At 34.8% G+C, this 14,738-nt stretch overlaps 1 protein-coding gene across 3 annotated transcripts in view; it reads right to left on the bottom strand.

Annotated features, from left to right (window-relative positions):
* The window catches only part of ULK4 (unc-51 like kinase 4), a 213,858-nt gene that overhangs the window by 160,226 nt on the left and 38,894 nt on the right, over positions 1-14,738 (bottom strand). For all 3 annotated transcript variants that reach the window (XM_038126839.1, XM_038126840.1, XM_038126838.1), the window contains 3 exons: positions 13,894-13,977; positions 8,145-8,306; positions 1,244-1,426 (listed from right to left, as the gene is read on the bottom strand). In XM_038126839.1, coding sequence (XP_037982767.1) covers positions 1,244-1,426; positions 8,145-8,306; positions 13,894-13,977 — 429 coding nt within the window. The remainder of the gene's footprint in view (positions 1-1,243; positions 1,427-8,144; positions 8,307-13,893; positions 13,978-14,738) is intronic.

The raw sequence follows: 14,738 nt of genomic DNA, 5'->3' as shown, positions 1-14,738 counted from the left end.
CAGTATCAGAAAGGGAATTCTAGCCATTGTCCATAAGAAATTCAGAATCAGTATGGGAGTTCTTTTAGCAATGTATGTTCTATATAAACAAGAAATTTTTCACAGAAAACATCATGCTGTAGCCATAGGCTAGCTGCACATTGGATTATTTTGCTGAATGCTCATGTGAATGATTTTTGACCATGCTCCTCTGACTATACCATCAACTCACAGTAATTGTTAGTGCAGCATTACAGGACTATTTGCCCCGTTAGTGCTGTTGTTGTGGGATCTGGAAAGTTTAAGGCCAGCTGACATGCACTCACAAAAACACACTGACAATTCTGACATGGTACAGAAATTAATTTTAGGAAGAGAATTAGTGATTTCAGGCCACATGGGTGGGATTATGTTTTAATTTGAATATAATTGTTAAAACAATAAGTAGGTAAATAAAACTCTCTCAACGAATGCCCAACAGATTATTATAGCCAAGATGGTTGTCAGATTACAACATACATTACAACAGAGTATCTGAGGAAAACAAGAACTATAGTTCCTTCTTTCTTTGTGGCTTTTATCCTTTCCAAACAGAGGGAGATTATTACTTTCATTTATGAACAATGCAGATATACTGCTGAAAAGAAACACTTTTTCTCTAAATACAAAATAACTTGGGGATCAAAATATAAAACTTTTAACCACTTCTACCAAAAAATATATTACACATAAACCAAAACCAGTTGTTTTATTCAGTGACACTAAAAAGAAAAACCTAAGGTATTAAAATGCTAATTCCTGCAAGATATTTCACTTACAAATTGACTTAACGTCCTTTAAGGAGAGCATAAAGTACAGTTTCAGATTTAATCAGGACACTCCTTATTTTATCTTTTAAATGTCTAAGAGAGCTATGTCAAATAGCTGTCCATACTGATTCATTACTGATTTTCCTTAGGGCCCATTATCAGTTATGGTCAGGCTAGGGTATTCTGGATTGATTGAATCCTGGCTGCAGGAACAATTTATACACCCATTAGTACCATTTCTCGAACATCCATGAGAGAAAGAAAAACTATACACCTTATAATTTAGATTTCAAGCAAATAGAAATATAAAAGAAACACATTCCTCATTTCCTGCTATTCAGATATGCAAATGTCACTGAGACGTATTTTGAAAACCCAAAACCACTCGCAGTGTCAATTTTAACTTTTCCTTTCATTAAATTCCATGCCAGCGAAATATTATTCTGAACTCAAACCTTTTCTTGAATTAGCCTCTGTAGATGAATCCCACATGACAACATTGCTGAAAACATCGTGAGCATGTACTGCTGAATTTTGCACATTCCATTTGCCAAGGAATTTAGTACAGCTGTTAATCCCACTTTTTCAATGACACTCTGGAAAGCATTAGGTGAGGAACGAGTAATTCTGCACAAAGCCTACAAAAGTGGAAAAAAAAAAATTAATGAGACTATTATCTTAAGAAAAATACTGGAAAACAAAAGCATGTGGTGAGTTTTCCAATAATTCAGGAACATAAAAAATGCATACAGATTCATTTTTAAGACAAGTATTAGGGGGAAAGACCACTTATTTTTAGACACCTGGAGTTCTTCTGAATACATTGCTATACACTCTGTGCAGCTGAAATTCAAATATTTCATACACCAACATCCATATCAAAAAGTCACATTACTTTTTTCCTCTAAAGAACAATAATGATGGAGCATCACAGCCCATGCTTGAGTCTTTTGTCAAGTACGGAATATAAACATCATCAGACACTGTACTAGAAAGGAGTCCAGGGAGAGAAAATATAGACATAGCACATGCCACAGAATTTATGGGCACCCATAAAGGTGGGCATCTTCTCTCTCCCTGCTCATGGACAATAATGAGGTATGTAGTATTTCAGTGTCTAAAGTCTATCCTTAGCTCTAGATACTACTTCAGATCTAGGTACTTATTCGGAAGGAATGATTAGTATAATAAACTTGCAAACTATTGTCCAAATAGTTGATTTTCAAGTATCAGTGATTAAAATAATTTTAATAGAAAATGTAGATACTGACCATGCTCCAGTAAAGTGAGCACAAACCTGTTCAGTCTCTACTAACTTGGCTATTTCCTAGCAAACATTACCAAACAATCTTCAGGGTGGCCTCATCTCCAAATCAATCTCCTTTTGATACCTGTAAAGAGGCAACCTTCAAGATACTATAAGTGCATTTGTTCTCTCCAGATAAAGAAAATAAGACTCTTTATAAATTTCTTTTTCTTTGGCCTGAATATACTGTTACCATAGAAGAAAGCTGATGTCAAATATTAGATTCACATGAAAATCTGAATTCGTATTCAGGAAAAACTATGAAGGTGACTCCTTTTTGTGAAATATAAGTAATATTTATGATTTCTTTGTTGCCTTCAGACCAGCTATATTTAGAAATTGTTGTTTACTTGGTGTGCACTCAACAGTAAGGTCTCATTTAAGAGAAACTATAATCAATTACACAGAATACTACCACCAGAGAAAAGCTTTCCATGTAAGGACACCAGAAACTGTCCAGTTCACCAGTGCCCTTAGAAACATTACTCAAAACGAACTAAAAAAGAAGGAAAAAGAAGAAAAAAAGTCATAAAAGACAGTAAATCATAAACTTGACAGACATTTTATTGATGCTGTTCATCTACTCTGCTTCTGTTCCTCCTTGTCCTTTCTGGTCCAGGAACCACATTGATTACAGCCTTTTACTCTTCTTCTTTCGTTATTTTTTTTGCTCTCTTTTTAAACACAGACACTCAATCTCAGTTCCTAAGTACAGTATGCTCAATTACCCCCAGGATACAATCCAGCTCTTCACCTCTATTTAGAGTTTTCAAAATGAGTGGGCAAGAGGCATGTGTATCCACTAAAAACATCCTTGAGGGTCATACTACCAATGAACTGCTGGGACCTATGGACAGGCTGTGCCAAAGCAACATGGAGCTAACTTGGTGTGCTAACATGGCGTTAGCAGATTTTCCACTGCCTTAGATCTCTGCTACACACCTTGCCAAACAAGGGTGGCCATCACATTACTTCCAGGCAAACCTCATAGGAAAGACATCATAGGCTGTCTTCTAGTATAATACTGCAGTTTTGGAGGTGGCAGAAAAGCTCCAGCCCACCAATACCCAAGGGGAGAAGCTTTAAATTCCCATTAGTTAGTACATCACAGAATGCTCTGTTGTATGAATGAACATAACACTTCAGCAGAAAAGCAGAAGACAGAATTTAAAAGTGGAATAGAGTACAAAGCACTCTAAATCACTTCAGTAGATCCAATATTGAGAGAAAACAGATGGAAATGGGTCAAAAGGTGGTGGAGCAGGAACTGAAAACGGATATGACAGATTAAGAGTAGAGCTCACACCATGAATTCCAGGCAGCAGTCTTGGAACATGAAATGTTCTTAATGACAGTAAGGTTTCAGTAGAACTTCTCCTGGAACTAGCTTCTCCACCCCTGCTCTCTGCTGGAGCCTTAACCAGCGCCTCTTCTCTCAGCAGCTCCAACCTTTGCCTCATGATTCTTATTGGTCACTTCCAACTAGAGATACTCCAGGGTTATATAATCATCACTGCCATATCCTTCTATTCTTATAGGCTACATGTGACTGGGTAACATTCACCCTTTCATGATATCTTCCATGACTCTCAAGTTTGAGAATTAATGCACTAAAGTATCTGCAATACACAAGTCTCTGAAAGAAACTGTTCAATACCAATTACAAAACATAACAAAGGAACAAAATCCCTAAAAAAGACTGTGTGAGCTTTCCCAAATTAATTTCTATTTAAGTGGCTTATGTCTTGTTACTTCTCTTCCAGCAGAAAAAGTTATCTCCTAGAAACAAAATTGTAAGTTATTTTTTTAAAAATTAAAAAACTTTCAGCATACTGGAACAAAATATTCTTCCTGCTGCTGAGCTTGTCAGAATATCGCTGTGACATCTTACAGACTTTTTTTTTTCTGAGTCTAGAAAAATGATAAAAAGACACAGCTTTCCTACAGGCAAAATCTATGATATTTACCTGAGGCATGTTGGACTCCAAAGTGAGAAAAAAATACAGAGACACAATCCCCATTTGCCACCTCTGATAGACAGGACAAAGCGAAGTATCATTTCTTGACTCCAGAGACTAAAGACAGAGAATCTTCTTGATATATTTTTATTATTGATTGAAATAATCATAAGTAGAATTCCATAGTCCTTTACTGCTGATACACTTTGCAGACAGACTGCTAAGTCTAAGTAAAGATATGACACACGTATTTCTTAACAGAAATGTACTTTTGCATTCTAATACAGATGTCAGTTAAGAATAAATTCTTCAGGATACATTCAAATAAGGCAGGAATGACTGCATAAGAAAATGAAATAGGACACTGATGATGTCAGGTTTTGTGGTCAAGCAGGAAATAATGTCTTCATATCTGTAGCAACAATTTAATGAATGTAGAAATTATACAGCACACTATAACTGGAGAATACATTAGTATTTCATTTTTTAAATTAGCATACCACTAAAATCTCCATAAACTTTAGCTGGGAAAAGGTCTTCCTGCACTAGATTTCAATATCAATTGATTATTATCAGATAAAGTTAAGATTATATGTCCAAATGCCACAGCAGCATTAATACATAAACCATGATTGATGCCAGGCATTGAGTAATAAGTTTATCTACTTCTTACTTTAGTGTTTCACTACAAAGCAGCAAAAGGCTTAAAGTATCACCTTAGTGCATCCTACTTTAGAAGCTTCCTTGTTCAATTCACTTCATATAAAAGTATTAAACTTCAGTCTTATGATAAAGGAAACAATCCCCAAAACATTGGAGGGGAAAATCCAGGAGCCCAGTCAGACCCAAGAACACTTGTGTAAAATGATCTAACTGAAAAAAGGAGATGGATTCAGCTACATGGATAGCAATAATTTCCATGAGGACCAGAAAAACTAGAAGAAAGCAGTTTCACCAAGGATATAAAACAATAAATGTGTCTTACTCTTGCAACTCTCCTCACAGCTGCTTTCATTCAAAGCTCTCCAATATGTGAATTTGGAACAAGCCCTACCTCAGCATGACTGAAACTTCAGTAAGTACACAAGAGAAAAGTATGATCTCCAGTAAGCCTATTGCCTTCACAGGAAACAAACATTAGTTGGGAACAGTTATTTATTTCTATTGTCCTTATGTACATTTATACCACAGATATGCATAAAATGTTGAAGAATTTTTTACCTTAGCAGATCTCAGTGTGCACACTCAACTTGGCTGTCTTTTTAAAATGCTAGCCTCAACACCCAAGCACACATTGCTAAGCAACTTTGAGAAAGAAAAGGTAACAGAATAATAAAAACCATCTTTCTTACTTAGATTGTCAATTGCCATTGAAAGGATGTCCCACAAATCATCTGAGTTTCTCTAGGAAATTCTGGTAATTGCAGCTATCATGATCTCCTAAAACACACTGCTTCATCCTAACAAATGCCATCGGTAAGAAGGCTTCTAGAATAGCTTCTGAAGACTAATAAGTTTTATAATACAAAGATTTCAAATACAAGAAAAAGAATCAGGAATTAAGAGCTTGGCAAAACCAATGTCATTCCAAGTCCCAGTGTCAAACTATGACTGCTAGATGATTCAACTTAGGAGTATAAATATTTCAGTAAAACTCAGTGCACTTAACAGGCCTGGCTGAACAAGAAGCCCATAACGATCAGGCTGCTGTATCACATCTACAGGAACAAGAGGCGAAGCAGCTGAGGAACTCACAATCTGTGATACTGTTTGTGGAAGAGATCACACAAACACCAGCACTGTCCAACTGCACTGAAAAATTAATAAAGCCTCACTGGACTAGTACATAGTGGTAGCTATCAATGGACACACACACAAAAAAAAAAAAAAAAAGGACAAAAAAGGGAGTGAACTAGGTTACAACAAGCTCTTCATGTTTTAGCTTCCCCTTACACATTTTTCTGCAACCTTCCAGTTTTTCCAGCAGGAAAATTTTCTTCTCATCAGTAGTGCTTAAAAGAGGCTAAATGCCCATAGCATAAACACTATGACAAAGAAAAGGCTTCTTAGTGGTTCACCTGAACCTGGGAGGATCCAGTGACCTGGGTTCTCAAAAGAAGCAAAGGATGCAGAAGGACAAACAAAAACAACCCACTCCTCTCATAGTCTCTTGATACTCATCCAAGGGCAAGATGAGCAAACCATATGGTATTGATGACAGTAACCTCTGAGCCCAGAGCTACAGAAAGCCATAGTGAATCTCCACTGATAACAAGTTCATCCTTGATGATCAGATACATAAATTCTGCATATTATTGAGCAGGGAAAAAAAGCTCTGCCCACCTCAAGCATATGGTATTGTCCAAGAAGAAATTGAGTTTTCAGGAGGGGAAAAGAAAAAAAAAAAAGAAAAAGGCCACTGATAGTTCCTCCTGTGATGTCTTTTAGCTCAGTGTCTGAATGCCATCAAGACAGGTTCTCCAGAATTTGCTGATTGCTGTGGTACACAAGGCAGGCATAACTGGCCAACTGGCCCCTATAAATGGAGCAGGCCCTGGGAGTCTGCTGTAGGAATCAAGGGAATGGTAAGTGACAAAGCAAAGTCCTCCAAGTAGATAGGAGAAAAACAAGACAGAATTTTTCGCATGAGTTGAAAGAGATTAAAAAAAATAAAATACTATGACCTAGTAGCAAACAAATAACAACTGCCCAGTCTAATGATTGGCAAGAATAGAAAGTACATGATACCAAACAACCCTTGTAGCAAAAAGTAGTGATAGGAGAGAGGATCGAGCAGGCTACTTTAAAAACTCAGAAAGTAAAGGAAGTCAAAGCTCAGAAAGTAAAGGAAGTCATAACTGTTATCTCCAGTCTTTTCCCATACATGCAGTTGTGATCTAAGCATAAAACTCACAGATCAAATGGGTCAAGTCTCAAAAAGACCCTTTCTAAAAAAGCAGCCTAATAGCCAGACACACACATATACTTTACATATTTAGAGACAGACTAGTCTGTAGCCATGAAAGTTGTAAGACTGTTTTTGCCAAGAATTTCAGATGTTACAGAGCAAAGGTTTTTATTTTACTAAATAGGTTTCCTGTTCTAAAATGTCAAGACATTTTCCCAATATTTGAGCAGTTTATATTGCAGGCAAGACTCTGCCACAAATATACACTAAGACAAAAAAAAAAAAAGATATATTTTTTTAAATCATAAATTTATTAAACCACTTACCTCTTCCACTACACTTCAAATGAATTTTTATTTCTCTCTCTTTTATTACCTTTATGCTACATGTGTCTATGTGCATACTGCTGCCACTGTGACACTACCATTTTCCATTTGGAAAGCGAGAGCTCCATCCAACCTGGCTGTAAACACTGCCAGGGAATGGGGCAGCCACAACTTTTCTGGGGAACACTGGCACTGTGCCAATGCCTTACCACCCTCACAATAAAGAATTTTTTCCCAATATCTAATCTAAATCTATTTACTTTTTGTTTGAATCCATTCTCCCATATCCTGTCACTAGATGCTCTTGGGTTAAACTCACAGTCCTGCTAAGTATTTTCTACCTCATAAATCCTTCTGTTCCAAACATTCTCCTTGCATGTCATCACTCCATTTGTCTTGTTATCATTCTATATTGCCTTAAAAATTCAGGGCAAAGACTAGGCCCTGACAGTTATATAAAAAGAAATTTGATTAATTCAACTAAGTCTTCTAAACAAGTCTGATAAAGAGAATAAACGATTCTCATTTGAAACATCATCAAAAAAGAGAAATTTCAATTTTGCAAGAATTTAATAGATTCTTTGAAAGGTTAAACTTTTCAAACATAACTCATTATTACCAGCATAAGGAAATATATGTTCTGGAAAATGATGAATCACAAGAGCTATTCATAAGCACTGAACTGTAATAAATGCATTTTTCAATTTCAGAATTTTTTCAAATACATTTTAATGTAGTCTGAAATATAAAAATGACAAACCTACCACAAACATGCTCAAATACATTTCAGTTCCAATCCAGAAGGTTTTTCAGACTAAAGGCCAAAGCATTATGCTACCACAAAAGGAAATTCCTTACCGAAATAGGAGTTATCTTCAAAGAATCTCCTGTAGAATGTGTGAACAGGTACCACAAAACAGGTCCAATTTCTCCTGTAATAAATCCTTGTGCATGGCATGAACGAGTGGTACAAACATTTTCAATTATCTTTGCTGCTATATGGTTCACTACCCGCTCTTCCTAGAGGAAGGAGAAGAAAAACACATTTGCAAATGTTTCTAATTTCTTTGTAAATTACTGCCTATGTCCACATCTTATTCAATGTATATTGTCTTGGTGTGGTTCTTAATTCTTTTTGATACTTGAAAAAGTAAGTTTTCAAAAAACCTCACCTGATGACAACGTTCACAGATCCTACTTCCCCCCACTTTCTGTTCTACTACAAAGACAATTTAATACAAGCATAATTTAATACAAAACCTTTAATCTCCAAATAATCACCCCAAATTAAACGTAGTCATTACAAAGCTTTTGTTATGTAAAAGGTGTTCCATGATCAGTGCTTTATAAACAAACAAATTTGTGTCAACACTCATTACTAGAACATGCTCTAAATAGTACAATTATGAGATATTCAGTTACATTGCGAAAAAAAAACTACATTGAACCCTCTTGTCTTTATCCCAGGATTTGTTGACTCCTTTGAAATAAGACTTCTTGCAAATTAAGATTTTCCATAAGTCCCTTCTAAGCAGACAATCCTGACCACTGCTTAAGAGAAATTATTAGGTCCTATTTACTACAAGAAGTCCTAAATTCCCATGTGAGATTCTGAATCCTTCATATTTTTAGTACTAACCCAATAATTTCCTCTTAAAATCAGAGTCTTTAACTGGCAGATACATCGCTGATGTTATTTTGGCTGTGCATTGCCTCACTTCACCTCAGTCTTGAACTACAAAAAAAGTGAAGTCTTTCAACAATGTCTTTAATAACATCTTGAATTTATCAAGAATGAACTTTAATATAACTTTTATAATTCAATTCGTGCTTATAGTCTGGCTTCACAAATAATTCATCGTAATATCTAATTGATTTCTTTCCTAAACTGATCGCTATTTTAGTCTACTAAGCTTTGGATTTCTGAGAGTTATCTTTACAATCAGAACCACCAACAACTGTGAGCAAGATAATGAAACCTTTCAGAAAGTAGTACAAAAGGGGAGAACTTGCAGAAGGGAAGAACTTATGCTTCATTAAAATATATTCAATATCCACTTTTTCTTCTACTGACTTAGTAGTTCTAAAATACAGATTTTAGATGTAGAAATATTTGAAAACTTAGTATAATGCTGTCAAAAAAAAAAAAGGTTGTATTCATCATTTTCATTATAATCCTTCCTGTTCTTCCAAAGAACCGCAGCTCTACTCAAAATATTTAACAGAAATACCAAAGTCAATTTCCATCTAAAGTGGTTACACTCTAATATAAAAAATCCACTGAACTCTATGGTCTTCCTTCTTATTTGCAGCCATAAAACCAAAGAGAATTTAGGCTTCTTGTTTTTACAGTTTTGATTACTGCAAAACATTGCATTATTTTGACCTACTAAAAACCTAAATACACAGATACTCATATACATTTACTAAAATTTAAATTCTTAAAACATTTTATAAATAATGTCCAGTTTTAATCTTTTTTTCTGTGAATTATACTTCTGCATTTCAGTCTTTTTTTGGGGGGGTACAGTTAGGGTAAAAATACATGCATTTATCAAATTGACTAAATTGATGCATTTAACAATCAAATCCATAACTGAAAAATAATTGCCAAGTTAAGTCTCTCTTACATATGAAATGATTATTTAGACTACCAACTGGGACTCCACTCATAATTTAAGCGGGCATAAACACTTAATAAATGAACTATAATCCCATTCTTTAATCATAATCAAAGCAATATTTAGTGGATTATTAATGTTAACAAATTTCCAGATACAATTACAGCTTTTCTTTGCAAAATTCGGTCCTGAAGACGTGCTTTATTTCCTTTCAACCACTGATGGGATGGGTTATACCCTGTTCCAGATCGTCCTGCAACTTTGACTAGAAAATGGTCATGCATTTTCACTGTGCTCTAAAAGCTCCACAATGCTGCCAAAGTAATTCTATTTGCTGCCATCTGAGACCTTCCATTTCAGCTCCTCTGGTATCTGTTCCTGAGCACTATCTAAGCAACAAGATTTGTACCATGTTCCGCTTTATTAGCTGTCTGCAAGGGAAGCCTGATGTAAACTAATATTTGGCCTCTTAACTAAAGGAGTCATCCAGTGATCTTACCAACAAATAAGCTATTTTAATGAACAGAAATGGATATTGAAGATATGAGTAAAGCAGTTCCATGTATCAGTAACTCCCTGTCCACATCATGAACTGCATGAAATCTAAAACTATGAATAGAACTGAATAAAAGAAGAAGCACATACTTTATTTTCAATGGGTTTAGGTTTCAACTAGTTTTATAAAGAACACTTAAAGCTATTAATTTTCAGTCTTGTTGAACATTTGCAGATATATCTGTTTCCAGTGAAGTCAGGGATGCTTAATGAAAAAGAACCCTGAGTGAAAATGCAAACACCAGAAGGATAAAAAGTTGCAAACTACTGAAAAGAAACTCCTTTTAATCAAGTCTTTACATTTTAATTGGGGGGAAATCAACATAATAATAAAAAATATCTTCTTGCATGTTTTTGAAATAACTGAATCTACTGGATATTTTTACTGACTGTTATAAATTTAACAGTGCAGCAAAAATTTTGGAAGCACTGAAGTTACAGTGACCATGATAACAAACATGCTACCAAAAACCAGCATAACTTCATTTTATTAGAAGTTAGGATAAAATATTTTATGATCCTTTTAAAGTAAGTTTACTGATGGAACTAAGTTACAAGCAGCTGTTGACCCCATTGAAGGCAGAGAGGCCCTGCAGAGAGACCTTGACAAATTAAGAGGTCTGAGTAATCACCAACCATATGAAGTTTGAGAAGGGCAAATCCTAGATTCTGCACCTGGGTTGGGACAACCCTGGATGTATGGACAGAGTTTTAAGTAAATGAAGCAGTTTTCAATAAATGAAGCAATATAATTTACTTTTATGTAAAGGAAAATGGTTTTCACATTAGCATTAGGTACTCAATATTAAATAGGAATATCCTTTCTGAAACAGAAAGTATCTTCCATGACTGGATAACATAGGAACTCTAACAGTTACACACTTTAGCAGAAGAAATCAGAACCTTCCTATCATAGAGATGGCACACAAACATTTAGAAGTTGAACTTAAACAAATACAGATGCCTGGAAGAGGCATTTTGTTTCACTGTTGGAAACAGATGTTGGAAAAGATTAGCAAATAAATATTGGAATGCTTACTACATCCATTCTGATAGACCACAACATTATACCAGACTAAACATGTCAAATCAAGCTTATAATTTACTTATTTATGAGTGTACCAATCCCCTTATTTTGACACATAATTGAACTCAACTGTTCTTTGACTGAGTTGAAAAGCAGCTTTTGTCTCAAGTTAACAATACTGAAATGCAGGAAATCTGAACTTGTGTTCCCCTACAGATAAAAGACTTTCCCAATCTTCTACTTCCATCACCCTAAAACTCCTTTCACTGACCCATACACTTTTTTATCATTGTTAGATTTTCAGGCACAGAAGGTATGTGAAAATGACACTACCTGCATTTTCTGAACATTTTGTTCCTTTATAGGCAAATAAAAGGGACACACACATTTCAAATTTCTTCCTGTTCTACTGTTCTGTTTCAGAGGGCAGTTCCGCTTTGATAATGACAAATCTTATAAAACTTCAGAAGTCCAAGAACACTTCAGAGTAGTTCATAATAAAACTCAAAACAGTGAACTTAGCTTACAAAAATCAAAACTATACAAACCATAGTACTGAATGATATAAACTGGTTTTATTTTCTTGAATTTTTATTAAATACATAAAATAAAGCTTCTTAAGTGGAAATTAAAACTAGAAATGAGTATTTATAATGCATATACAATGCACTGTGGTAGTTCAGACTTTATTACAAAAAGTTTGTTTGCCATTTTCATAAATACTGAGACAATGTGTCCATAATCACCTCAGACAACATCCTGATGTAAAATTTTCTTAACTCACAACTGGGCTTAGAACAATTACAATTAATTCATTATGTAGTTATGTATAATTTTAAAAAAATTATTAATATAAGAATGAAAAACTTACATACTTTTAATAGAGAAAAGCTGGTAACAAATGTTTTCAGAGCTGCATAGCCACAGGACAAGAGGCAGTGGCCATGAGTGAAAACTCCAAGCATAAACAAGTAAAAACTTTTTCCAGTGAAGGACATGCAGGCACTGCTGACAGAGATTGTGGGACCAGAGTTATTAGGGATATTCAAGACATAAATAGACATGTTCCTGAGCAAGCTGATGTATTTAGACCTACTGTGAACAGCAGGTTGGATTAGATGACCTCCAGAGGTCCATGCCATCCTCAAGTCTTGCATAGTTTTACAGCTTCAAACATATTTTTAATATATATATATCTACATTAAAAATGAGCATACTCACAAGCAGAAAGTATAGAAGTGCACAGATGTAGCTGGCTAGTCTAGACATAATTTTCAATTTATGCTCAATTAAATTTAATTTGAACTATTGTATGGCAAATGTACTTCTATTTTGTGTCATTTTTTCAGCAAAAAATAAATCAAGATAAATTATGAAGAAAAATTTGACATGTTTCAGGACTAAGAAGTGGGTTTTTTTAATAGGAATAAATTAGTGTCTTATGGGTGTCTTGATTTAGTTTCTGCACACTGTATATTCAGAAACAGCAAGTCTTCCATTACTAAATTTATAATTAAATAGCATTTCACTGCATGCCTTACAGTGACATCTTACTCTAATTATGAGCTGGAAATTGTGCACAATACAAACTCAGTTTTGTGTTCTTGGTCACATGAAGGTTTGAAGATATTAAAATGCATCTAGGCTCTTCCTTTATTAATCACAATCTGTAGGCAATAAAGAGCTCAAAAAGGAAGGAAAAAAGATATTTCCTTTTGCTTTCCACCTTCTAGCAACCTCTGACATGTTTTCTGCCTTGAGCTTTGCCTTGGGCAAAAATAAAGTAACGTGGTCTCATACAAACAGTGAATGTAAACCCTCCACTCAATTCTTTTTCATTTTCAAAATGGAACTATATGCATATTTTTCTTCCTTTCTTCTAGCACAGCTAAGCCATCACCAAAACCAATGAAGAACATAGTAAAGCACATGCATGAGAATAAACCTAATTACTACTTTTTTGCCTCCAAAAGAATGCTGACAAGTCAGTAGGATAACAATGCAGTTTTAAAAAACTGTGTATCATCCACTTCAAGAAAGAAACTTAAATCTTGCTCAACAATTTACAAAGATGTATGAAAATCAAATTGCAAGAGGACAGCACAAACTGTCAAAACATTTCTCAAAAGATGCCTACTTCATTAATAAATTTCACATTTATTAACAGTAATTTATATTTACTATCCCATTTCCCCCAACACAAGCAGCAATACATAAATGTTGAATGTACAGAGAACAACACTGCATTAATCTCCTGCTTAGGTCATAGTCTTATGATTATTTAAATTCAAGAGCAATGCTTGGTTGACAAGGTACTGCAATGCTGCAGGCTACAATCCTCACACAATGCCTAAAGGGTTATTACTGGGGAGAAATTCTACTGAGGACCATGAAAGAGCCTTACCCCTTCCCGAAGACACCTCATTAGCACAGTGTAAGCAGCTGAGGGAACAGCCCAGCATTCCCTGGGGTGCTCCCCTTTTTCCTCCTGAAATGAAGCCAACGGCACAACTAATTAAATCAAAAAAATCACAACAATCTCAGTCACATAAAAAATGGGTAGCATGTTCTTAATAAGGCTCATATTACACACATTTCAAATTAACATATGCAATCAAATATATTAAATTTCAGGACATTATTACTATTTAATATTATTTCATGTGCAGCACAGAGATCAATATTTTATTAGCTTATTTAGGTAGTTTCCAAAATCCATAACAGAGTTTGTCCTAATATTTCTGCATTTCATCAATTCATTCTAATTCATACAGACACAAAAAAGTGTCTGTTCTTTCATTCCTCTCAACCATTTTGAGTACTTCAGAGTGATAACTGACTATTAAGCGCAAAAATGCTTGTCTTTAAAATCAAAATTCATTTTTTTGGTAGGTAAAAAGAAAAAAGTCAACCTTCTTTTGAAAAAAATGTTCAAAGTCATACAAAGAGATACCAAGTGTTTAAGAAAATTCACTGTATGGTATAGCCTTCAGTACATATAAACACTGTTTGAAGATCTTACTGTATATTTCCTTGAAATCACTCTGCTAGGCTAATTCACTACTAGTTGAATAAGGGCTTAATTCTTTCACTACAAGTGAACTTCACATCCCCCTGTCCCTAGCCTATGGTAAAATTTTAAATTAAAAATGGAACACTTGGATATCACTGAGATTTAACTGCAACAACTCCCATATCCAGGCTAGTAACACAGAGCTATTAGAAAGAGGAAAAAATATAACGTCTTTT

The sequence above is a fragment of the Motacilla alba genome, chromosome 2 (genome assembly GCF_015832195.1).
Source record: "Motacilla alba alba isolate MOTALB_02 chromosome 2, Motacilla_alba_V1.0_pri, whole genome shotgun sequence".
NCBI classification, from domain to species: Eukaryota; Metazoa; Chordata; class Aves; order Passeriformes; family Motacillidae; genus Motacilla; species Motacilla alba.
This window is presented reverse-complemented; position numbering and strand designations above follow the sequence as displayed.